The sequence below is a fragment of the Anolis sagrei genome, chromosome 12, assembly GCF_037176765.1.
Source record: "Anolis sagrei isolate rAnoSag1 chromosome 12, rAnoSag1.mat, whole genome shotgun sequence".
Classification (NCBI taxonomy): Eukaryota; Metazoa; Chordata; class Lepidosauria; order Squamata; family Dactyloidae; genus Anolis; species Anolis sagrei.
In genome coordinates this window covers 9,019,666-9,046,315 of record NC_090032.1, presented here as the reverse complement: position 1 = coordinate 9,046,315, position 26,650 = coordinate 9,019,666, and the positions used below count along the sequence as shown (strand labels likewise).

The 26,650-nt window shown below is 41.2% G+C and overlaps 1 protein-coding gene across 3 annotated transcripts; it reads right to left on the bottom strand.

The window, feature by feature from the left end:
- Positions 1-3,945: 3,945 nt before the first annotated feature.
- BRMS1 (BRMS1 transcriptional repressor and anoikis regulator) lies at positions 3,946-26,334 on the bottom strand. 3 transcript variants are annotated; one of them, XM_067472398.1, is made up of 11 exons: positions 26,178-26,334; positions 22,207-22,339; positions 21,980-22,070; positions 19,866-19,993; positions 17,336-17,415; positions 15,527-15,623; positions 12,509-12,601; positions 9,484-9,548; positions 9,334-9,373; positions 7,930-8,110; positions 3,946-4,272 (listed from the first exon to the last, which is right to left on the bottom strand). In XM_067472398.1, exons 2-11 carry the CDS (start codon positions 22,331-22,333, stop codon positions 4,155-4,157), a joined length of 1,020 nt encoding a protein of 339 aa, XP_067328499.1. In that variant the 5' UTR covers positions 22,334-22,339; positions 26,178-26,334; the 3' UTR covers positions 3,946-4,154. The 3 variants fall into 3 exon arrangements, with proteins under 3 accessions (XP_067328499.1, XP_067328498.1, XP_067328500.1); XM_067472397.1 differs by having other exon boundaries at positions 22,207-22,362; positions 26,178-26,333; XM_067472399.1 differs by lacking the exon at positions 7,930-8,110 and having other exon boundaries at positions 4,250-4,272; positions 22,207-22,362; positions 26,178-26,333.
- Positions 26,335-26,650: the final 316 nt, after the last annotated feature.

Below are 26,650 nucleotides of genomic sequence, written 5' to 3'. Positions count from 1 at the left end.
TAGTCTTTGGAATTGGTTGAGTATATTATTATTATTGTTGTTGTTGTTGTTGGGTTGGTAGAGCCCGTAGTCTTTGGAATTGGCTGAGTATATTATTATTATTGTTGTTGTTGTTGTTGGGTTGGTAGAGCCCGTAGTCTTTGGAATTGGTTGAGTATATTATTATTATTGTTGTTGTTGTTGTTGGGTTGGTAGAGCCCGTAGTCTTTGGAATTGGCTGAGTATATTATTATTGTTGTTGTTGTTGTTGTTGGGTTAGTAGAGCCCGTAGTCTTTGGAATTGGCTGAGTATATTATTATTGTTGTTGTTGTTGTTGGGTTGGTAGAGCCCGTAGTCTTTGGAATTGGCTGAGTATATTATTATTGTTGTTGTTGTTGGGTTGGTAGAGCCCGTAGTCTTTGGAATTGGCCGAGTATATTATTGTTGTTGTTGTTGTTGTTGGGTTGGTAGAGCCCGTAGTCTTTGGAATTGGCTGAGTATATTATTATTATTGTGGTTGTTGTGTGTATGTGAGAAGACCGAGGCAAAGAAGGCATTAAGTAGTTCTGCCTTTTCCCTACCTGCTGTCAGCATTGCCCCATCTTCTCCTCGAAGAGGCTCTATCGCCTCCTTGTTTTACCTTTTTCTACTGACATAAGAAAAGAATCCCTTTTTATTGTTTTTAATGTCCCTGGCAAGCTTGAGCTCGTTTTGTGCTTTAGCCTTGCGGACCTTTTCCCTACAGGTGTTGGCTATTTGTTTGAATTCTTCTTTGGTGATTTCTCCCTTTTTCCACTTCTTCTGCATGTCTCTTTTGTGTTTTAGCACAAAATATATTCTTATACTATCCCTTAATTGACGTTTTGGGAGGAAACCTACTTGATCTTCTCCTCTTCTAGAACTTAATAAATCTTTTAGTCTAGCAGCCAATATGCTGGAGAATATCTTGTAACATAATCCATATTGGTCTGTAATTTTTAAGGTGTATACTTTCTGTATTTTCTTTATGTATCATGGAGATTGTTGCTGCCTTCCATGATTCTGGGATGGTCGTTTCTTCCATTGCTTTCTTCATAACCTTCTGAAATGGGGGTTTATTGGTTCTTTTCTTTAAGCTCCTACTCTTGAGGAGCAACCGTTATTCTCAATTATATATATATATATATATATATATATATATATAGGAGTGACTTGAGACACTGCAAATCACTTCTGGTGTGAGAGAATTGGCCGTCTGCAAGGACGTTGCTCTGAGGATTATTACCTGGGAAGGAATCCCACTGGAGCATTGCAGCGCACCCAAATACCTGAGAGTCACTCTGGACCGTGCTCTGACCTATAAGAAGCACTGCCTGAACATCAAGCAAAAAGTGGGTGCTAGAAATAATATCATATGAAAGTTGACTGGCACAACCTGGGGATCACAACCAGACACAGTGAAGACATCTGCCCTTGCGCTATGCTACTCTGCTGCTGAGTATGCATGCCCAGTGTGGGACACATCTCACCACACTAAAAGAGTAGATGTGGCTCTTAATGAGACATGCCGTATTATCACGGGAAATTACACTGCTTAGCCGGTATTGCACCACCTGACATCCACCGGGAAGAAGCAGCCAACAGTGAAAGGACCAAGGCAGAGACATCTCTAGCTCATCCCTTGTTTGGGTATCAGCCAGCACGTCAACGACTTAAATCATGAAATAGTTTTCTAAGATCTACAGAGACACTCGCTGGAACACCCCAGCAAGTGAGAGTCCAAAAGTGGCAGGCTCAAACCCAGAACCTCCATCTATGGCTGATACCAAATGAGAGACTCCCCCCTGGGCACACAGAAAACTGGGCGACTTGATGTTTTATCATCCTTGTGGGAGGCTTCTCTCATGTCCCCGCATGATGAGCTGGAGCTGACAGAGGGAGCTCATCTGCGCTCTCCCCAGATTCGAACCTGCAATCTGTCGGTTTTCAGTCCTGCCGGCACAAGGGTTGAACCCATTGCGCCGCCGGGAGCTCCGGCACAATTCGATGCCCCCCAACAACATATATTTATGCTAATTGTTTTAATTGTGATTTATGTTGTTGGGCACAATTCGATGCCCCCAACAACATAAATCACAATTAAAACGTTTAGCATAAATATAAAAACCACACAACTAATAAAAACATGGATTTCCATAAAGGAGACTCAAAACGGCTCTTCTTGGTTGGTCTCCCATCCAAGCACCAACCAGGGCTGGCCCTGCTTAGCGTCCAAGACCCGACGGGATTGTTGTCATTGTATCTGTTGGTCAAGACCTGCACGCAACTCACCATTTTATTGTAATCGATTGGCAACTTCCTTGGCCGCCTTCCTCTTTTGAAGTCTCAGGAAGTGCAATCTAACCGCTTTGTGACACTGGAGAGACGTATTTTGCATAGAATTATGTCTGATCCCAAAGCAAGCTGGCTTCAGGAAAGGCAAAAGCTGCACATTGCAAGTGCTGAACCTGACTCAGCACATAGAAGATGGCTTTGAAAGGCAGCAGATCACAGGAGCTGTCTTCATAGACCTGTCAGCGGTTTATGATACCGTAAACCACCGCCTCCTCCTGAGAAAAATGTATAGTATCACAAAGGACGACCACCTCACCCACCTCAGAGGAAACCTGCTACAAAACAGGAGCTTTTTTGTTGAGTTCCAGGGCCAGAGAAACAGATGGCGGAAACAGAAGAACGGCTTGCCTCAGGGGAGCGTGCTCGCTCCATCCATGTTCAACATCTACACAAATGACCAGCCACTGCCAGAAGGGACAGAGAGTTTCATCTATGCTGATGATTGTGCCATCACCACCCAAGCAGGGAGCTTTGAGATGGTTGAAAAGAAGCTCTCCGAAGCTTTAGGTGCTCTTACTGCTTCTTACAGGGAAAACCAGCTGATCCCTCATCCATCTAAAACATAGACATGTGCTTTTCATCTCAAGAACAGACAAGCATCCCGAGCTCTGAGGATTATTACCTGGGAAGGAATCCCACTGGAGCATTGCAGCACACCCAAATACCTGAGAGTCACTCTGGACCGTGCTCTGACCTACAAGAAGCACTGCCTGAACATCAAGCAAAAAGTGGGTGCTAGAAATAATATCATATGAAAGTTGACTGGCACAACCTGGGGATCACAACCAGACACAGTGAAGACATCTGCCCTTGCGCTATGCTACTCGGCTGCTGAGTATGCATGCCTAGTGTGGAACACATCTCACCACACTAAAAGAGTAGATGTGGCTCTTAATGAGACATGCCGCATTATCATGGGGTGTCTGCACCCTACACCACTGTGGAAATTACACTGTCTAGCCAGTATCGCACCACCTGACATCCGCTGGGAAGTAGCAGCCAATAGTGAAAGGACCAAGGCAGTGACATCTCCAGCTCATCCCCTGTTTGGGTATCAGCCAGCCCGTCAACAACTTAAATCAAGAAATAGTTTTCTTAGATCTACAGAGACACTCGCTGGAACACCTCAGCAAGCGAGAGTTCAAAAGTGGCAGGCTCAACCTATGCTTGATATCAAATGAGAGACACACAGAAAACTGGGCGACTTGGAAGGTGCTGAACAGACTGCGCTCGGGCACCATGAGATGCAGAGCCAATCTTAAGAAATGGGGCCACAAAGTGGAATCCATGACATGCGAGTGTGGAGAAGAGCACACCACTGACCACCTGCTGCAATGCAACCTGATCCCTGCCACATACACAATGGAGGACCTCCTTGTGGCAACACCAGAGGCACTCCAAGTGGCCAGATACTGGTCAAAGGACATTTAGTCAACTACCAAGTTTTGCAAACTTTGTGTTTTGTCTGTTTGTTTGTTTTGTTAAAAATGTAATACAAATGTTTGGTTGCTGATGACACGATAAATAAATAAATCACCTTCTCCAGATTTTTGAGAAAGGAAGAGTTGGATTGCAAAAAGGAATGGAATAGATCGTGGTTGACGTCAGATTTATTTTTTTGAACGTGGGCAAAAATACCTGCCTGCAAAACCAATGGCTCCTTGACTTCCTCGTTCCGAGCGGAGAAGGAGACACTTGACAAAGGTAAACAGAAGCCGAATCTCGTATTGAGGACAATGCAAAAGGCCTTGTTTTGTTCTCCGGACGTGGCGAGAGACATAGTCCATAGCCGTGTGTGCAGCTACGCCTTGTGCACCGAATACTTGCCCTTCTGGAGCTGGGAGACGTAGATTTTGGTCTTGGTGCCGTCCTCCCTGCGGAGCCAGACCTCCCCGGTGCTGATGGCGGTGATCACGGCCCTGAAGGGGAAACGGGGACACGGGTTTGGAGGAGACCATGAAATGGATATGAATAAAAATGTATCGTTCGTTTGTGGGATTAGGTAAGGTAAAGGTAGTCCCCTGACATTAAGTCCAGTCATGTCTGACTCTGGGGTGTGGTGCTCATCGCCATTTCTAAGCCGAAGAGCCAGCGTTGTCCGTAGACACCTCCAAGGTCATGTGGCCGGCATGACTGCATGGAGCGCCCTTACCTTGTGGGATTAACAGAACTCAAAAACCACTGGACAAATTGACACCAAATTTGGACACAAGACACCTAACAACCCAATGTATGTCCTTCACTCAAAAAATTTGATTTTGTCATTTGGGAGTTGTACTTGCTGGGATTGATAGTTCACCTACTACTAGGTGGAATCGGGTGTCAAACAGGGATGTGTTATTGCCCCAACTTTATTCTCCATCTTCATCGCTATGATACTTCACCTTGTTGACGGGAAGCTTCCCACCGGAGTGGAAATCATCTATCGGACAGATTTATAGGGATTTATAGTTCACCTACAATCAAGGAGCATTCTGAACCCCACCAATGATGGAACTGAACCAAACTTGGCACACAGTTCTCCCATGACCAACAGAAAATACTGGAAGGGTTTGCTGGGCAGTGTCCTTTGGTTTTGGAGTTGTAGTTCACTTACATCCAGATAGCACTGTGGACTCAAATAATGATGGATCTGGACCAAACTCTACATGAATACTCAATATGCCCAAATGTGAACACTGGTGGAGTTTGGGGAAAATATAATCCTGACATTTAGGAGTTGTAGTTGCTGGGATTTGTAGTTCACCTACAATCAAGGAGCATTCTGAACTCCACCAACGATGGAACTGAACCAAACTTGGCACACAGTTCTCCCAAGACCAAGAGAAAATACTGGAAGGGTTTGGTGGGCAGTGTCCTTTGGTTTTGGAGTTGTAGTTCACCTACATCCAGAGATCACTGTGCACTAAGACAATGATGGATCTGGACCAAACTTGGAATGAATACTCAATATGCCCAAATGTGAACAGTGGTGGAGTTTGGGGAAAATAGAATCCTGACATTTGGGAGTTGTAGTTGCTGGGATTTATAGTTCACCTACAATCACAGAGCATTCTGAACCCCACCAACGATAGAATTGGGCCAAACCTTCCCACACTGAACCCCCATGAGCACCAGAGTGGGCCACAGCAATGCGTGGCAGGAGACAGCTTGTCTATATAAATAAAAATGTAATGTTCATTTGTGGGGTTAACATAATTCAAAAACCACTGGATGAACTGACATCAAATTTGGACACTATACCCCTAACAGACCAACGAGTGGCTATCACTCATAAGACCTCACCAGAGAACAGCGGAAAGGACTTAAAAACCCAAAAAGCTAAATGACGATACAGAAAAAAGGGAAGGAAGACGGAGGGAAGGAAGGGAAGAAAGAAAGAAGCAAAGAGCGAAGGAAGGAAAGAGGTAGAGAAGGAAAAAATGAGAGAAAGAGAAGGAAAGTTAGAGAAGGAAGGAACGAGAAGGAAAGAGAAAGGAAGGAAGGAAAGAGGGAGCGAAGGAAGGAGGGAAAGAAGGAGAGAAAGAGGGAGGAAAGAAAAGAAGGGAAGAGAGAAGGAAGGATGGAAGCAGAAAGTGAAGGAAGAAGGAAAGAGAGAAGGAAGAAAGGAGAGAAAGAGAAGGAAAAGAAAAAAGGGAGAAGGAGGGAAAGAGAGAAGGAAAGAGAAAGGAAGAAACAAAAGAGGGAGCGAAGGAGGGAGGGAAAGAAGAGAAAGAGGGAGGGAAGGAAAGGAGGAAAGAGAGCAGTAAGGATGGAAGCAAAAAGCAAAGGAAGGAAGGAAAGTGATAAAGAAAGAAGAAAGGAGAGAAAGAGGAAGGAAAAGAAAATGGGGGAAGGAAAAAAAGAGGTAGAGAACGAAGGAAGGAGAGAAAGAAAGAAAAAAAGAAGGAAGGAGGGAGGGAGAGAAGGAAGGAGGGAAAGAAGGAGAGAAAGAAGGAGGGAAGGAAAGGAGGAAAGAGAGAAGGAAGGATGGAAGCAAAAAGTGAAGGAAAGAAGGAAAGAGAAAAGGAAGACAGAAGAAAAAGAGGAAGGAAAAGATAAAGCGAGGAAGGAAGGAAAGAAGGAAGGAAGGAAGGAAAGAGAGAAAGGGGAAGGAAAAGAAAAAGGTGGGAGGATGGAAAGAGGTAGAGAAGGAAGGAAGCAGAGGCTGAATGGTATCTGTCGGGAGGGCTTTGGTGGTGTCTTTCTGCCTGGCAGAAGGAGGTTGAACTAGATGGCCTTTGGGGTTCCCTTCCAACTCTAGGATTCTATGAAGGCCAGTATGGCTGAGCGGGAATTCGGAACTATATCTGAATGGCCATCTGTCGGGAGGGCTTTGGTGGTGTCTTTCTGCCTGGCAGAAGGAGGCTGGACTAGATGGCCTTTGGCGTTCCCTTCCAACTCTAGGATTCTATGAAAGCCAGTATGGCTGAGTGGGAATTCAGAACTATATCTGAATGGCCATCTGTTGGGAGGGCTTTGGTGGTGTCTTTCTGCCTGGCAGAAGGAGGTTGAACTAGATGGCCTTTGGGGTTCCCTTCCAACTCTAGGATTCTATGAAGGCCAGTATGGCTGAGCGGGAATTCGGAACTATATGTGAATGGCCATCTGTCGGGAGGGCTTGGTGGTGTCTTTCTGCCTGGCAGAAGGAGGTTGGACTAGATGCCCTTCCAACTCTAGGATTCTATGAAAGCCAGTATGGCTGAGCGGGAATTCGGAACTATATCTGAATGGCCATCTGTCGGGAGGGCTTTGGTGGTGTCTTTCTGCCTGGCAGAAGGAGGTTGGACTAGATGGCCTTTGGGGTTCCTTTCCAACTCGAGGATTCTACGAAAGTCAGTATGGCTGAGCGGGAATTCGGAACTGTATATGAATGGCCATCTGTCAAGAGGGCTTTGGTGGTGTCTTTCTGCCTGGCAGAAGGAGGTTGGACTAGATGGCCTTTGGGGTTCCCTTCCAACTCTAGGATTCTATGAAAGCCAGTATGGCTGAGCAGGAATTCGGAACTGTATCTGAATGGCCATCTGTCAGGAGGGATTTGGTGGTGTCTTTCTGCCTGGCAGAAGGAGGTTGGACTAGATGGCCTTTGGGGTTCCCTTCCAACTCTAGGATTCTATGAAAGCCAGTATGGCTGAGCGGGAATTCGGAAATATATCTGAATGGCCATCTGTCGAGAGGGCTTTGGTGGTGTCTTTCTGCCTGGCAGGAGGTTGGACTAGATGGCCTTTGGGGTTCCCTTCCAACTCTAGGATTCTATGAAAGCCAGTATGGTTGAGCAGGAATTGGGAACGGTATCTAAATGGCCATCTGTCGGGAGGGCTTTGGTGGTGTCCTTCTGGACTAGATGGCCTTTGGGGTTCCCTTCCAACTCTAGGATTCTATGAAAGCCAGTATGGCTGAGCGGGAATTCGGAACTATATCTGAATGACCATCTGTCGGGAGGGCTTTGGTGGTGTCTTTCTGCCTGAAAGAAGGAGGTTGGACTAGATGGGCTTTGGGGTTCCCTTCCAACTCTAGGATTCTATGAAGGCCAGTATGGCTGAGCGGGAATTCGGAACTATATCACCATCCGTTGCTCCCAGCCAAACTCAACTCACTGGACGGGTGCTTCATCCCCAACGCGCAACGCAATGTTCTGTCCTTTGACGTAGTTCTCGCCTTCGTAGCAGAGGCAGCCTTCTTCGCAGTGCGCCGAGAACAGGGCCGGGGAGGGCAACTTCTCCACCTTCACTGTGCCCGGAGGGAGGCAGGGGCCGGTGGGAAGGGGGCTGCGAGAGTCTAGAGAGAGAGGAGGGGTGGCCGAAGGTCAGGGACACATGAGAGAACAGAGACCAGAAGAGATCGAGAGTTTCATCTATGCTGACGATCGTGCCATCACCACTCAAGAAGGGAGCTTTAAAATGGTGGACTCAAACAATGATGGATTTGAACCAAACTTGGCATGAATATTCAATATACCCAAATGTGAACATTGGTGGAGTTTGAGGAAAATAGACCTTGACATTTCGGAGTTGTAGTTGCTGGGATTTATAGTTCACCTCCAATCAAAGAACATTCTGAACTCCACCAATCATGGAATTGAACCAAACTTGGCACACACAACTCCCACGACCAGCAGAAAATACTGGAAGGGTTTGGTGTGCATTGACGTTGAGTGTGGGAGTTGTAGTTCACCTACATCCAGAGAGCACTGTGGACTCAAACAATGATGGATCTGTACCAAACTTGGCATGAATATTCAATATGCCCAAACGTGAACATTGGTGGAGTTTGAGGAAAATAGACCTTGACATTTTGGAGTTGTAGTTGCTGGGATTCATAGTTCACCTCCAATCAAAGAGTATTCCGAACTCCACCAATGATGGAATTGAACCAAACGTGGCACATGGATCTCCCACGATGGACAGAAAATACTAGAAGGGTTTGGTGGGCATTGACCTTGAATTTTGGAGTTGTAGTTCACCTACATCCAGAGAGCACTGTGGACTCAAAACAATGATGGATCTGGACCAAACTTGGCATGAATATTCAATATGCTCAAATGTGAACATTGGTGGAGTTTGGGGAAAATAGACCTTGACATTTTGGAGTTGTAGTTGCTGGGATTTATAGTTCACCTACATTCAAATAATATTCTGAACCCCACCAACGATAGAATTGGGCCAAACTTCCCACACAGATCCTCCATAATCAACAGAAAGTATTGTGTTTTCTGGTGGTCTTTGGCGATCTCTCTGACACCCCTTTGTGACCCCCCCAGGGGTCCCGACCCCCAGGTTGGGAAACACTGTGCTTTTCACCTTAAGAACAGACAAACCTCTCAAGCTCTGTTCAGTTGGGGCTACTAATGGCAAGCTGGACTACGGTTCCCAGCATTCGCTTATAGCTCTGTCAACTAGGGCTGCTGGGAGTTACAGTCCAAAGGATCACAGTCTATCTATAAGAAGCTGGGGAGACTCACCCACGGTCATCTCTGTCTCTCAACATAACAGGATTCTTACCTTCCAGTTTCCGCTTCGGCGGGGACACAGCAGCTTTTGCCTGGGAATTCAAAAATAATCACAGCCTAAGAATATGAAGACCCGCTCTCCAACAGACCCTCAAAGACCCCCGTCCACATCCCATAAAGCAAAGCCCATTTTAACACTTACCTTTTTGATGGCCGTCCAGTCCTCCATGATGTCGATATCACGCAACATGTAGACAATGTACGGACGTACGGCAGGCAAGTTAAGGGATCACGCGATAATTCGTTTATCATATTATTTGAAGGAATGTATCTTCTGCAGAGATCCTATAGAATCTATTTTTATATGTTTACCAGGTGGGGAGGCTAAATTAACTGATTTATGAGGCCATAAAGAAGACTCCAGCAAAGCATTCCAGCGGGGAAGCATGCGGGGAATGCGGAAGTGCTTCATCAGCGTCGCAGATGGACGATGAAAGCGACAGCTCCCCTAGTGGCCAGAAAAAGTTAAATAGCCTCTGTGTATGTCTATATATGTTTGTATGTCAAAAATTGGCATTGAACGTTTGCCATATATGTGTACACTGTAATCCATCCTGAGTCCCCTGCGGGGTGAGAAGGGCGGAATAGAAAAGCAGCAAATAAATAAATAAATAAATAAATAATTTACTTGTTCGCTGCGCTGAGACTCTATGGGATAAAGTTTAATAATAATACTAGAATAATAGTAATAAATAATATTATAATATTATATTCTTATTATTTATTACTATTATAATATTATATTATATTGATATAACAACTGTACTATTATTATATCATATCATATTATATTGATATAACAACAACTATACTATTATTATATTATATTGATATAACAACTATACTATTATTATATTATATCATATTATATTGCTATAACAACAACTATACTATTATTATATTATATTGCTATAACAACAACTATACTATTATTATATTATATTATATTATATTGATATAACAACTATACTATTATTATATTATATCATATTATATTGATATAACAACTATACTATTATTATATTATATTGATATAACAACTATACTATTATTATATTATATTATATTGATATAACAACTATACTATTATTATATTATATCATATTATATTGATATAACAACAACTATACTATTATTATATTATATTATATTGATATAACAACTATACTATTATTATATTATATCATAATATATTGATATAACAACAACTATACTATTATTATATTATATTATATTGATATAACAACTATACTATTATTATATTATATTATATTGATATAACAACAACTATACTATTATTATATTATATTATATTGATATAACAACTATACTATTATTATATTATATCATATTATATTGATATAACAACTATATTATTATTATATTATATTATATTATATTGATATAACAACAACTATACTATTATTATATTATATCATATTATATTGATATAACAACTATACTATTATACTATATTATATTGATATATCAACAACTATACTATTATTATATTATATCATATTATATTGATATAACAACTATACTATTATTATATTATATCATATTATATTGATATAACAACAACTATACTATTTTATATGGAGCCCCCGGTGGCGCAGTGGGTTAAAGCACTGAGCTGCTGAGCTTGTTGATCGAAAGGTCGCAGGTTCGATTCCGGGGAGCGGCGTGAGCTTCCGCTGTCAGCCCTAGCTTCTGCCAACCTAGCAATTCGAAAACATGCAAATGTGAGTAGATCAATAGGTACCGCTCCGGCGGGAAGGTAACGGCGCTCCACGCAGTCATGCCGGCCACATGACCTTGGAGGTGTCTACGGACAACGCTGGCTCTTCGGCTTAGAAATGGAGATGAGCACCACACCCCAGAGTCAGACATGACTGGACTTAATGTCAGGGGACTACCTTTACCTATACTATTTTATATATTATATTATATAACAACTATACTATTATTATATCATATCATATTATATTGATATAACAACTATACTATTATTATATTATATTATATTGATATAACAACTGTACTATTATTATATTATATCATATTATATTGATATAACAACTATACTATTATTATATTATATTATAGTGATATGACAACAACTATCCACAGCAGGTAAATCCCTTTTTATTATTATAGGAGGCCTTTGAGAATCATTTTTTCAGTGAATACCAGACTGGAATTTTATTTGCTGCCTTAACTGGTTTTCACTGGTTTCAAACTTTTAGGATGGTTTAAAGGTTTTCCTAGAGCCCTGGATGGTGCAGTGGGTTAAACCACTGAGCTGGTGAACTTGCTGACCGAAAGGTCGCAGGTTCGAATCTAGGGAGCGGGGTGAGTTCCCGCTGTCAGCCCTAGCTTCTGCCAACCTAGCAGTTTGAAAACATGCAAATGTGAGTAGATCTATAGGTCTACGTATAAGAAGCTTTGGTGGGACGGTAACGGCGCTCCAGGCAGTCATGCTGGCCAGATGACCTTGGAGGCGTCTATGGACAACGCCGGCTCTTCGGCTTAGAAATGGAGATGAGCACCAACGTCCAGAGTCGGACACGATTGGACTTAATGGCAGGGGAAAACCTTTACCTTTACCTTTAAATGTTTTCCAGCTTTGCAGAGTGGATTCTTACCTGTGTTTGTTTGAACTGTCATCAACTGTATTGCATGTTGAAAAGACAGGATGTAGATAACAACAACAATAATAAAAATATAGATAAAAATTATAATGTAGGTTTTGTTTCATCCCAGAGCTGGGAAAGGTTCTTCTTTGCCAAAGGGCTGGGTGGGGAATTCTAGGAAAATGGGAAACGTCTCCCCATTCTGTAAAAGGCACATTATTATTATTATTATTATTATTATTATTAGATATACAACAAGATTAGTACACAGCAAATAAGATCATTATGCTGGCTGTTGTGTATCCAATAATAATAATAATAATAATAATAATAATAATAATAATAATAATAATAAAAATAATCCTTTTACATTATTATTATTATTATTATGTTTACTTATATCCCGCTTTTTCTGTCCACAAGGAGACTCAAAACATATTTTCTTGATCCTGTGAAAAGTGCTACGCCCAATTTGCTATCAGGGAACCTCGCTGGTTCCTATTTGAAAGGAAAAGCCACGCAAAAGGATATCGGACACCAAGGGTGGTTTCTTCCTCTTTCCAGGCCGGAGGGGATCCCAGTCCTTGGAACTGTGCTTCGGCCGAAGCTTGTTATCCCACCATTCTAGGGCAGAAAAGAACAAAGGAAAACCCTGGTCCTTCCACCCAAGTACTATATAATCTATCTATCTATCTATCTATCTATCTATCTATCTATCTAATCTATCTACCCATCCATCCATCTATCTAGTCCTTCCAAGTACTATATATTACATATCCCCAGTCCTTCCAAGTACTATATACCACATATATACTATATGTGTGTGTATGCGTCTTCCCAGTTATTCCACCAAAGAACTGTGTGTGTGTGTGTGTGTGTGTGTATATATATATATATATCTCCCCCAGTCCTTCCACCCAAGTACTATATATCTTCCCAGTCCTACTACTCAATTCCTATATACTTTCTCTATATATGTATATATGTCTCCCCAGTCCTTCCTTCCAAGTACTATATACTCTCTCTCTATATATACCGTATATATATATATATATATATATATATATACACACACACACATATATATATATACCATCCTTCCACCCAAGTACTATATACTATATCTCCCCAGTCCTTCTACTCAATTCCTATATACTTTCTCTATATATGTATATATATCTCCCCAGTCCTTCCTTCCAAGTACTATATACTCTCTCTCTATATATACCGTGTATATATATATATATATATATTCCATCCTTCCACCCAAGTACTATATACTATCTCTCTCTCTCTATATATATATAAATTCCCAGTCCTTCCACCCAAGAGCTCTATATATATATATATATATGTATATATATATATCTCACACACACACACACACACACACACACATATTATATATATATCTATCTCCCCAGTAGTTCCACCCAAGTACTTTCTCTCTATATATATGTATATATATCTCCCCAGTCCTTCCTTCTAAGTACTATATCATCTCTCTCTATATATACTGTGTGTGTGTGTGTGTATATATATATATATATTCCGTCCTTCCACCCAAGTACTATATACTATATCTCCCTAGTCCTTCTACTCAAGTCCTATATACTATCTCTCTCTCTCTCTCTCTCTATGTATATATATATATATTCCCAGTCCTTCCACCCAAGAACTATATATATATATATCTCACACATACACATATTATATATATCTTTCTCCCCAGTAGTTTCACCCAAGTACTTTCTCTCTCTCTATATGTATATATATATATATATATATATCCCCAGTCTTTCCTTCCAAGTACTATATAATCTCTCTCTCTATATATATTCCAATCCTTCCTTCCAAGTACTATATACTATATATCCCCAGTCCTTCCACCCAAGAACTCTCTCTCTCTCTCTATATATATATATATTACACACATATACACACACATATACACGTCATCTATATCTATATCTCCCCAGTCCTTCCACCCAGGTATTATAAATCTCCCCAGTCCTTCCACTCAAGTACTATATACTATCTCCCTCTATATGTAAACATTTCCAGTCCTTCCACCCAAGAAATCTCTCTCTCTCTCTCTCTATATATATAAATATATTACACACATACACACACACACACATATACATGTCATCTATATATCTCCCCAGTCCTTCCACTCAGATACTATCTCCCTCTATATGTAAATATTTCCAGTCCTTCCTTCCAAGTACTATATACTCTCTCTCTCTATATACCGTGTGTATATATATATATATATATATATATATATTCCGTCCATCAACCCAAGTACTATATCTCCCCAGTCCTTCTACTCAATTCCTATATACTTTCTCTATATATGTATATATGTCTCCCCAGTCCTTCCTTCCAAGTACTATATACTCTCTCTCTCTATATACTGTGTGTGTGTGTGTGTATATATGTATATATATATATATATATATTCCGTCCTTCCACCCAAGTACTATATACTATATCTCCCCAGTCCTTCTACTCAAGTACTATGCTCTCTCTCTCTCTCTGTATATATATATATATATATATATATATATATATATTCCCAGTCCTTCCACCCAAGAACTATATATCTCACAAATACACATATACACACATATTATCTATCTATGTATCTACCTATCTACCTATCTATCTATCTATCTATCTATCTATCTCCCCAGTCCTTCCACCCAGGTACTATATATCTCCCCAGTCCTTCTACTCAAGTATTATATACTATCTCCCTCTATATGTAAATATTTCCAGTCCTTCCACCCAAGTACTTTTTCTCTCTCTATATGTATATGAATGTATATATATGTGTGTGTGTGTGTATGTGTGTGTGTATGTGTGTGTGTATGTGTGTGTGTATGTATGTGTGTGTGTGTGTGTATATATATATATATATCCCCAGTCCTTCCATCCAAGTACTATATACTCTCTATATATACCGTACATATATATTCCCAGTCCTTCCACCCAAGTACTATATACTATATCTCCCCAGTCCTTCTACTTTAGTACTATATGCAGACACTCTCTCTCTATATATTCCCAGTCGTTCCACCGAAGTACTCTCTCTCTACATATATATATCTCCGCAGTCCTTCCACCCATCTATGTGTACCCTATCCATCTATCCATCTATCCATCTATCTATCCATCCATCCATCCATCCATCCATCCATCTATCTATCTCCCCAGTCCTTCCACCTAAGTACTATATTACATATATGCTTATACACATACAGACACACACACATATACATGTCATCTATATCTATATCTCCCCAGTCCTTCCACTCAGATACTATATACTATCTCCCTCTATATGTAAATGTATATGTGTGTGTGTGTGTACTATATATGCATCAGCAGCTCTTCAAGCACAGAAGCGTCATTCCAATTCCTTGTTCCCAGAACTCTTAAAGAGGGATCTAGTTACAGTGGAAGGAGACTGGGATGGGGAGGCTTGGAGGGAGATCTTTGGGCACCAGCCATGCTCCTGGGGCACTGCATTTCCCAACTGACCTGAGTTGAGGCCCACGCTGTGCCTGTCGACCTCCAAGCGCTGGATCCGTTCCAAAAGACGCTCCTGGAGGCTGTCAAACAGCAGCAGCTTCTCACTCTGGAAGCAGAGCAGAGCCACAGTCAATAAAACGTGCGGATCGGACGGATTCATTGCAACCCACAAAGTTCTACTATGACATTTACACAGAATCCTAGAGTTGGAAGGGAACTCCAAGAGCCATCCGACACAACCCCATTTTGTCAGGCAGGAAAAGCACAAGGAAAGCATCCCCGACAGATGGCCATCCAGCCTCTGTTTCAAAGCCTCCAAAGAAGGAGCCTCCGCCACACTCCGAGGCAGAGAGTTCCACTGTTGAACAGCTCTCAGAGTCAAGAAGTTCTTCCTCATGTTCCAATGGAATCTCCTTTCTTGTAGTTTGAGGCCATTGTTCCATTGCATCCTAGATTCCAGAAAACAAGTTCGCTCCCTCCTCCCTATGACTTCCTCTTACATATTTATACATGGCTATCATGTCTCCTCTCAGCCTTCTCTTCTGAAGGCTAAACATGCCCAGCTCTTCAAGCCGCTCCTCATAGGGCTTGTTCTCCAGACCCATGACCCTTTGAGTCGCCCTCTTCTGGACACATTCCAGCTTGTATCTCTCTTCAATTGTGGTGCCCAGAATTGGACACACATTTTAATAATATTTGGACACATATTTTAATAATAATAATAATGTTTAGACACATATTTTAATAATAATATTGGACGCATATTTCAATAATAATATTGGACACATATTTTAATAATAATAATGGACACATATTTCAATAATATTGGATATATATTTTAATAATAATATTGGATGCATATTTTAATAATAATATTGGACACATATTTTTAAAATATTATTGGACACATATTTTAATAATAATATTGGATGCATATTTCAATAATAATATTGGACACATATTTTAATAATAATATTAGACACATATTTTAATAATAATATTTGGACACACATTTTAATAATAATATTTGGACACATATTTCAATAATAATATTGGATGCATATTCTAATAATAATATTAGACACATATTTCTATAATAATATTGGACACATATTTCAATAATAATATTAGACACATATTTCAATAATAATATTTGGACACATATTTTAATAATAATATTTGGACACACATTTTAATAATATTTGGACACATATTTTAATAATAATATTGGACACATCTTTTAATAATAATATTGGATACATATTTCAATAATAATATTGGATGCATATTTTAATTATAATATTGGACACATATTTCAATAATAATATTGGATGCATATTTTAATAATAATATTGGACACATTTCTTAATAATAATATTGGACACATATTTTAATAATAATAATGGACATATATTTTAATAATAATATTGGACACATATTTTAGTAATAATATTGGACAGATATTTTAATAATAGTAATGGACACATCTTTTAATAACAATATTGGACACATATTTTAATAATAATATTGGACGCATTTTTTAATAATAATATTGGACACATATTTTAATAATAATATTGGACACATATATCAATAATAACATTGGACACATATTTCAATAATAATATTGGACGCATGTTTTATTAATAATATTACACACATATTTTAATAATAATATTTGGACACATATTTTAATAATGTTCAGGTGGAATCTCCTTTCCTGCCATTGGAACCCATGACTCCATTGAGTACTAGTCTCCAAGGCATCAGAAAGCAAGCCATGGGAATATATAGATAAAAGATCTGGGGAAATCTCACCTCCAAGTGTTGCTGCGCTCCCTGAGCTTCACATTGATGTCTGTGGTGGATCACTTCCAGGCAGAAACCCCGGTAGATCCCTGCGGGAAGACAAAGGCATTGGAGATTGCAGTGAAAGCCTTTTATGCACCTGATATAATAGATTTCATTTCTTGTGACACTTGGAATGAGACTCAAAGAGACCAAAAGAAGAAATTCCCAATTCTGCTGTTGGTGGGGTTCAGAATTCTCTTTGATTGTAGGTGAACTGTGAATCCTAGTGACTACAACTCCCAAATGTCAAGGTCTATTTCCCCCAAACTCTATCTGTGTTCATATTTGGGCGTATTGAGTGCTTGTACCAAGTTTAGTCCAGATCCGTCATTGTTTGAGTCCACAGTGATCTCTGGATGTAGGTAAACTACAACTCCAAAACCAAAGGACACTGCCCACCAAACCCTTTCACTATTTTCTGTTGGTCATGGGAGAACTGTGAGCCAAGTTTGGTTCAATTCCATCATTGGTGGGGTTCAGAATGCTCTTTGATTGTAGGTGAACTATAAATCCCAGCAACAACAACTCCCAAATGACAAAAAATTTTTTTTTGAGTGAAGGACATACATTGGGTTGTTAGGTGTCTTGTGTCCAAATTTGGTGTCAATTTGTCCAGTGGTTTTTGAGTTCTGTTAATCCCACAAACGAACATTACATTTTTATTTATATAGATACTAGCTGTACCCACCACCCGCTGCTGTGGCCAACCTTCCCTCCCTCTTTCTCTCCTTCTTTTTTCTCTCCTTCCTTCCTTCCCTCTTTTTCTTTCCTTTCTTCTTTCTTCCTTCTCCATCCTGTCTTGTCTCTTTCCTTCTTTCCTTCCCTTTCTCTCTTTCGTTCCATCTCTCCTTCCTTCCCTCTTTCACTTTTTTATTTCATTCTCTCCCTCCTTCTCTCCTTCCTTCCTTCTCTACCCTTCTGTCTTTCCTTCTCTATCTCCTTCCCTCCTTCTCCCCTTCTTTCCCTCCTTCTTTCCTTCTCTACCCTTCTTTCTTTCCTTCCTTCTCTCCTTCCCTCTTTCTCTCCCTCCTTCACTCCTCCCTTCCTTCTCTACCCTTCTTTTTTCCTTCCTTCTCTCCTTCCCTCCTTCTTTCCCTTCTTCTCTCCCTTTTCCTCTCCTTCCCTCCTTCCTTCTCTACCCTTCTTTCTTTCCTTCCTTCTCTCCTTCGCTCGTTCTCTCCCTCCTCTCCTCCCTTCCTTTTCAACCCTTCTTTTTTCCTTCCTTCTCTCCTTCCCTCCTTCTTTCCCTTCTTCTCTCCCTTTTCCTCTCCTTCCCTCCTTCCTTCTCTACCCTTCTTTCTTTCCTTCCTTCTCTCCTTCGCTCGTTCTCTCCCTCCTCTCCTCCCTTCCTTTTCAACCCTTCTTTTTTCCTTCCTTCTCTCCTTCCCTCCTTCTTTCCCTTCTTCTCTCCCTTTTCCTCTCCTTCCCTCCTTCCTTCTCTACCCTTCTTTCTTTCCTTCCTTCTCTCCTTCGCTCTTTCTCTCCCTCCTCTCCTCCCTTCCTTTTCGACCCTTCTTTTTTTCCTTCCTTCTCTCCTTCCCTCCTTCTTCTCTCCCTCTTTCTCTCCCTCCTTCTTTCTCTACCTTTCTTTTTTTCCTTCTTTCTCTCCTTCCCTTCTTCTTTCCCTTCTTCTCTCCCTCCTTCCTTCTCTACCCTTCTTTCTTTCCTTCCTTCTCTCCCTCGCTCTTTCTCTCCCTCCTCTCCTCCCTTCCTTTTCGACCCTTCTTTTTTTCCTTCCTTCTCTCCTTCCCTCCTTCTTCTCTCCCTCTTTCTCTCCCTCCTTCTTTCTCTACCTTTCTTTTTTTCCTTTTTTCTCTCCTTCCCTTCTTCTTTCCCTTCTTCTCTCCCTCCTTCCTTCTCTACCCTTCTTTCTTTCCTTCCTGCTCTCCTTCCATCCCTCCTTCTCTCCCTTCCTTCGACCTTTCTGTGTATGTGTTTTGTGTGTATATGCATATATGTGTGTATATATGTGTGTTTGTGTATATATATGTGGTTTTGCGCATTTTTAAGTCCCTTCTGCTGTGTTTTTCAGTGTTTTTATGAGTGCTGGTCACTCGTTGGTATGTCCTAATTTGGTGTCAATTCCCCCAGTGGTTTTTGAGTCCTGTTAATCTCATAAACGAACATTACATTATTATTTATATAGATTATTAGGGTTAGGGTTACATTTTTATATAGATTTGCATCCTGCTTTTTCCTCTCTTAAAAAAAAGAGCCTCAAAGTGGCTAACCTTACTTTTCAAGATCAGAGGCTATTGGTGCTGCTATTAAAAACCAAAAGCATAAACCAAAAGCGCTTTCCTTATCAGTGTGTTCACAGAATTGGAAGGAACCCCAAAGGCCATCTAGTCCAACCTTTTGTCATTCAGGAACACACAATCTCCTCCGCATATCGCCATTTCCCCCAAGTTCTAGTTCAGACACATTACTTTTGTTTTCGAGATATGAACAGCAGACACATTTGCAAATGTCACAACAGACCCTTGTTGTCCCTTACCGGCCACTTCGATCCGAATCTGCATGTGGTTCTGCAAGACCCCCAAAGGGTCCAGGTACTCGGCCGCTTTCCCGGACATCACGTCCTCCAGCTTCGCCTTCGCTTGGTTCAGGCGCTCCTTGAAAAGCCTGCGTTGGACAATGAATCCCAGATCCATATAATAATAATAATAATAATAATAATAATAATAATAATAACTTTATTTATACCCCGCCACCATGACCCCTGTCTGATCCCACAGCAAGCTGGCTTCAGGAAAGGCAAAAGCTGCACCTCGCAAGTGCTGAACCTGACTCAGCACATAGAAGATGGCTTTGAAAGGCAGCAGATCACAGGAGCTGTCTTCATAGACCTGTCAGCGGCTTATGAGACTGTGAGCCATCGCCTCCTCCTGAGAAAAATTTATAATATCACAAAGGACTGCCACCTCACCACCTCATAGGAAACCTGCTACAAAACAGGAGCTTTTTTGTTGAGTTCCAGGGCCAGAGAAGCAGATGGCGGAAACAGAAGAACGGCCTGCCTCAGGGAAGCGTGTTCGCTCCATCCATGTTCAACATCTACACAAATGACCAGCCACTGCCAGAAGGGACAGAGAGCTTCATCTATGCTGATGATCGTGCCATCACTGCTCAAGCAGGGAGCTTTGAGATGGTTGAAAAGAAGCTCTCCGAAGCTCTAGGTGATCTTACTGCCTATTACAGGGAAAACCAGCTGATTCTTAATCCATCTAAAACACAGACATGTGCTTTTCATCTCAAGAACAGACAAGCATACCGAGCTCTGAGGATGACCTGGGAAGGGATCCCACTGGAGCATTGCAGCACACCCAAATATCCGGGAGTCACTCTGGACCGTGCTTTGACCTACAAGAAGCACTGCCTGAACATCAAGCAAAAAGTGGGTGCTAGAAACAATATCATCCGAAAGCTGACTGGCACAACCTGGGGATCACAACCAGACACAGTGAAGACATCTGCCCTTGCACTATGCTACTCTGCTGCTGAGTACGTACATGCCCAGTGTGGAACACATCTCACCACGCTAAAACAGTAGATGTGGCTCTTAATGAGACAGGCCACATTATCACGGGGAGTCTGCGCCCTACACCACTGGAGAAATTACACTGCTTAGACGGTATTGCACCACCTGACATCTACCGGGAAGTAGCAGCCAATAGTGAAAGGACCAAGGCAGAGACATCTCCAGCTCATCCCGTTTGGGTATCAGCCTGCACATCATCGACTTAAATCAAGAAATAGTTTTCTAAGATCTACAGAGACACTTGCTGGAACACCTCAGCAAGCGAGAGTCCAAAAGTGGCAGGCTCAAACCCAGAACCTCAACCAATGGCTGATACCAAACGAGAGACTTCCCCCTGGGCACACAGAAAACTGGGCGACTTGGAAGGCGCTGAACAGACTGCGCTCTGGCACCACGAGATGCAGAGCCAACCTTCAGAAATGGGGCTACAAAGTAGAATCCTCGGCATGCGGGTGTGGAGAAGAGCAAACCACTGACCACCTGCTGCAATGCAACCTGAGCCCTGCCACATGCACAATGGAGGACCTTTTTGCGGCAACACCAGAGGCACTCCAAGTGGCCAGATACTGGTCAAAGGACATTTAATCAACTACCAAACTCGCAAATTTTGTATTTTGTCTGTTTGTTTGTTTTGTTCTGTTAGAAATGTAATACAATTGACTGGCTGCCCTAACACGACATAAAAAAAAACAAAAAAACAAAAAAAAACAAACAAGGTAGGATATAACTGGGATAGAGTTTTTCAAAGAAGGATGAGGGAACACAGTCAGTCCTAAATCCATAATAAAGTGCATTTTGAGGGCATACTGCTGAGAGTTTTCCTTATTCTGGGAAGTCACACTGGAACAACCACGTTTTCAGGCTCCTCCTAAAGGCTGCCAGAGTTGAGGCATGCCTGATGTCCTTGGGAAGTGAGTTCCAGAGTCGGGGGGCCACCACCGAGAAGGCCCTTTCCCTCGTCCCCACCAATCTTCCCCAAAAGGTGGGAGCGCGAGATATGTATTGTAATAATGCCATGGGGAGAGAAAGGGAGGGTCAAAACAAAGGGGGTGAAGTGGCTGGCAACTTACACTTCTTTGAGCTGCGAAAACTGCTTCTCCAGGTCCAGCATTTCTTCGAGGCACTCCAAGCGCCGCCGCTCGCAGTCTTCCTCATCCATCTCTGCAAAGGGCAAAGCAATGCAAGTCAATGGGCAGAGTGTGCCATGGAGGAAGCCCAAAGTATACGGTAATGGTCTTTGAACCCACCGCTCCGAAAGGCGAAATGTGTGATATTTCTACCCCAGGCACTGACTGACCTGAGCTCTCCTCTTCCGACTCCGACTGGCTAGCGCTGTGGTCAGCCTCGCTCTCTTCCTCTCCATTCATCTCTGCGGCCGAATCTCCTTCCACCTCCATCTCCTTCGGCAAGGGTTGCACAGGCATGGTCTTCTAGAGAGAGATGCCAACACCAGCTTGAGGAATACAAAAGGCCAAATTTTTTTTATTAAATTTACAATTTATCAAAAGTCAAACTGCATCAGGGTACAATCAAAGCCCTCCCGACAGATGGCCATCCAGCCTATATTGGATCTTGGAAGCCTAAACTTGGAAGGGACCCTTAGTGGGCATGCAATCCAACCCTATTCTGCTGTGCAGAGAAATTATTATTATTATTATTATTATTAGTATTCATATCATAGACTCCCAATATTGAAAGAGACCTCAAAGGGCCATTCAGTCCAGCCCTATTCTCCTGTGCAGATGAATTATTATTATTATTGTTATTATTTATATCATAGATTCCAATATTGGAAGAGACCTCAACGGGCCATCCAGTCCAGCCCTATTCTGCTGTGAACATGAATAATAATAATAATAATAATAATAATAATTAGTATTAGTATTTATATCATAGACTCCAATATTGGAAGAGACCTCAACGGGCCATCCAGTCCAGCCCTATTCTGCTGTGAACATGAATTATTATTATTATTATTATTATTATTATTATTTGTATCATAAACTCCAAAATTGGAAGAGACCTCAAAGGGCCCTATTCTGCTGTGCACATGAATTATTATCATTATTATTATTATTATTATTATTATTAGTATTTATATCATAGACTCCAAAATTGGAAGAGATCTCAAGGGGCCATCCAATCCAGCCCTATTCTGCTGTGTAGATTAATAATAATAATAATAATAATAATAATAATAATAATTTATATCATAGACTCCAAAATTGGAAGAGACAAGGGGCCATCCAATCCAGCCCTACTCTGATGTGCAGATGAATAATAATAATAATAATAATAATAATAATTTATATCATAGACTCCAAAATTGGAAGAGACCTCAAGGGGCCATCCAGTCCAGCCCTATTCCGCCATGCAGAGAAATGATTATTACTTTATCGACACAAAAGCACAGTATGTCACAGCAAATGAGATCTCTATGCTGGATTTCGTATCACAAAATCACAAGTCGAACACTTCCCAAGCGTCTAGGACTGTATGATATATTTTCGAATGATGCGCACAGATCCAAGTAAGGTCGCCTTTTGCAGTTGACAGTGATTTTGTCAATATTATTATTATTATTATTATTTGATACACAACAAGATTAGTACACAGCAAACAAGACCACACTGCTGACTGTTGTATTGGATCACACGTCGGACATTTCCCAAGTGTCTAGGACTGTGTGATGTATCGGCAAATAATGCATGCAGATCCCAGTAGGGTGGCCTTTTGCAGCTGGCAGGTGGCAATTTTGTCAGCGCCAATTGTTTTTAAGTGCAGGCCAAGGTCTTTAGGCACTGCACCCAGTGTGCCGATCACCACTGGGACCACCTTGTCTGGCTTGTGCCAGAGTCTTTGCAGCTCGATCTTTAAATCCTTGTATCGTGTCAGCTTTTCCAGTTGCTTCTCATCAATCCTCTCTTAGTCATTATGTTTGGTTTCTATTTCTGTGTATACTATCTATATGCTTTGATGTTTTATATTTTATTGTTATGTTGTTTATTTTAATGCAATTTGTATTTTTGTATTGTAATTTGTTGTTCGGGCTTGGCCCCATGTAAGCCGCTCCGAGTCCCCGTTGGGGGAGATGGTGGCGGGGTATAAATAAAGCATTATTATTATTATTATTATTATTATTATTATTATTATTATTATTATTATCCTGCTGTCGCCTGGGATTGCAACATCGATCTATACTGTTTTTTCCCATAATCGTGAGGTCAGGAGTATTGTGCTCCAAAACTCTGTCTGTCTGAATCCAGAAGTCTTAGAGTAGCTTGATGTGTAACTTTTTCAGGCTAGTTATTATTATTATTATTATTATTATTATTGTTATTATGTTTTAAATATTTTAAAAACATAATACATTTTATTTGTAAATCATTATTATTCTTAAAAGTTATTAAAGAGTGGCATTGCATATTATTTTAATAATATAAATATAATATTAATATTGATTTGCTGTTGTTGTTGTTCATTCGTTCAGTCGTCTCCGACTCTTCATGACCTCATGGACCAGTCCACGCCAGAGCTCCCTGTCGGCCGTCACCACCCCCAGCTCCTTCAAGGTCAGTCCAGTCGCTTCAAGGATGCCATCCACCCATCTTGCCCTTGGTCGGCCCCTCTTCCTTTTGCCTTCCACTTTCCCCAGTATCATTGTCTTCTCTAGGCTTTGCTGTCTTCTCATGATGTGGCCAAAGGACTTCAACTTTGTCTCTAGTCTCCTTCCTTCCAATGAGCAGCCGGGCTTTATTTCCTGGAGGATGGACTGGTTGGATCTTCTCGCAGTCCAAGGCACTCTCAGCACTTTCCTCCAACACCACAGCTCAAAAGCATCGATCTTCCTTCGCTCAGCCTTCCCTAAGGTCCAGCTCTCACATCCGTAGGTGACTACAGGGAAGACCATGGCTTTGACTAGGCAATGGATCTTGGTTGCCAGTCTGATGTCTCTACTCTTGACTATTTTGTCGAGACTGGACATTGCTCTCCTCCCAAGAAGGAAGCGTCTCCTGATTTCCTGGCCACAGTCTGCATCTGCAGTCATCTTTGCGCCTAGAAATACAAAGTCTGTCATGGCCTCCACGATTTCTCCCTCTATTTCCCAGTTGTCAATCACTCTTGTTGCCATAATCTTGGTTTTTTTGATGTTTAGCTGCAACCCAGCTTTTGCGCTTTCTTCTTTCACCTTGATTAGAAGGCTCCTCAGCTCCTCCTCGCTTTCGGCCATCAGAGTGGTGTCATCTGCATATCTGAGGTTGTTAATGTTTCCTCCAGCAATTTTCACCCCAGCTTTGCATTCATCAAGCCCCGCACATCGCATGATTTGCTGTTATTATTAATAATAATAATACTCATTTCCAGCTTTTTTAATGACCTGCAGGATTTATTCTGCATACGTTGAAATAATATGAGAAGTCAAACTGATATAGATATTCTCTCTCTCTCTATATATATATATTTAAATTATTTTAAACATATTTAAAGATATTTAAATTATTCATCTCCAACTTTTAATGACTTGCAGGATTATTTTACATATTGTAAACCATTATCATCATTGTTTATTGGGTTAAACCCCTGTGCCGGCAGGATTGAAGACTGACAGGTCGCAGGATCGAATCCAGGGAGAGGCGGATGAGCTCCCTCTATCAGCTCCAGCTCCTCATGCGGGGACATGAGAGAAGCCTCCCACAAGGATGATCAAATCTTCTGGGTGTCCCCTGGGCAACGTCCTTGCAGATGGCCAATTCTCTCACACCAGAAGCGACTTGTAGTTTCTCAACTAGCCTATTTGAGCTCCCAAAGAAATACTGCATTTATATACCTGAATAGGAACTGAAATATGTATTCTCCCTTAACTTGGAGAGGTTTAAACTGGCCTCCCAGATGCCACTGAACTACATCTCCCATCAACCATAACAAAGAGTGAGCCTTAGCAAAAAGTGATAAGAACAGAAGTCCTGAAGATCTGGAAGGTCCTGCATTGCCCACCATTCAAAATAATCAGTATCCTCCCCCTGATTTCAATGGACTCGTCCAACTTCTCCTAGGATTGTCCTGGAGGAACAAACCATTAAACATTTCAAAGGGGGAAGAGTGTAGTAGTATTATAGCCATACACATATATAAACCCCCCTTTGTCCGAGTTGTAATGGACTGGCCCTTGGCTTTCTCATTGGGAAATGGATAAGGCTGGAATGGACGATACCAACTTCACCGATAAAAAGGGGGGTGATGGGGAAAATAGCCGGGACCCCTTATTACCTGGGGGAGGAGCCGAGGAGGACGCAAACGCCGCTCAGGGCTCCCGCAGCAATCGGAAGTCGGCTCCGCTTGGCTCCGCCCACCGGCGCTAGCCAATCACAGCGGACTTTGCCTTGCGAAACGATAACGCCATCCACTGCACTTCGCTCACAACTCTGGGGTCCTTCGCGTAGAATTGTGGGCAGGCGGAAGCGGAAGGCGGACAGTTTCCATAGCAACGAAGCAGAAAGGAAACAAAACAGGCCCAGCCAGTTTTTTTCTGGGACAAAAAATAAAATAAAATAAAATAAAATAAAATAAAATAAAATAAAATATAAAATATAATACAAAAATATAAAATATAAAATAAAATACAAAAAATATAAAATATAAAATATAAAATAAAATAATATATTTATTATATTATTATTAGAATAATATATTTATTATATTATTATTAGAATAATACAATATAACAATATATCCAACTCTTT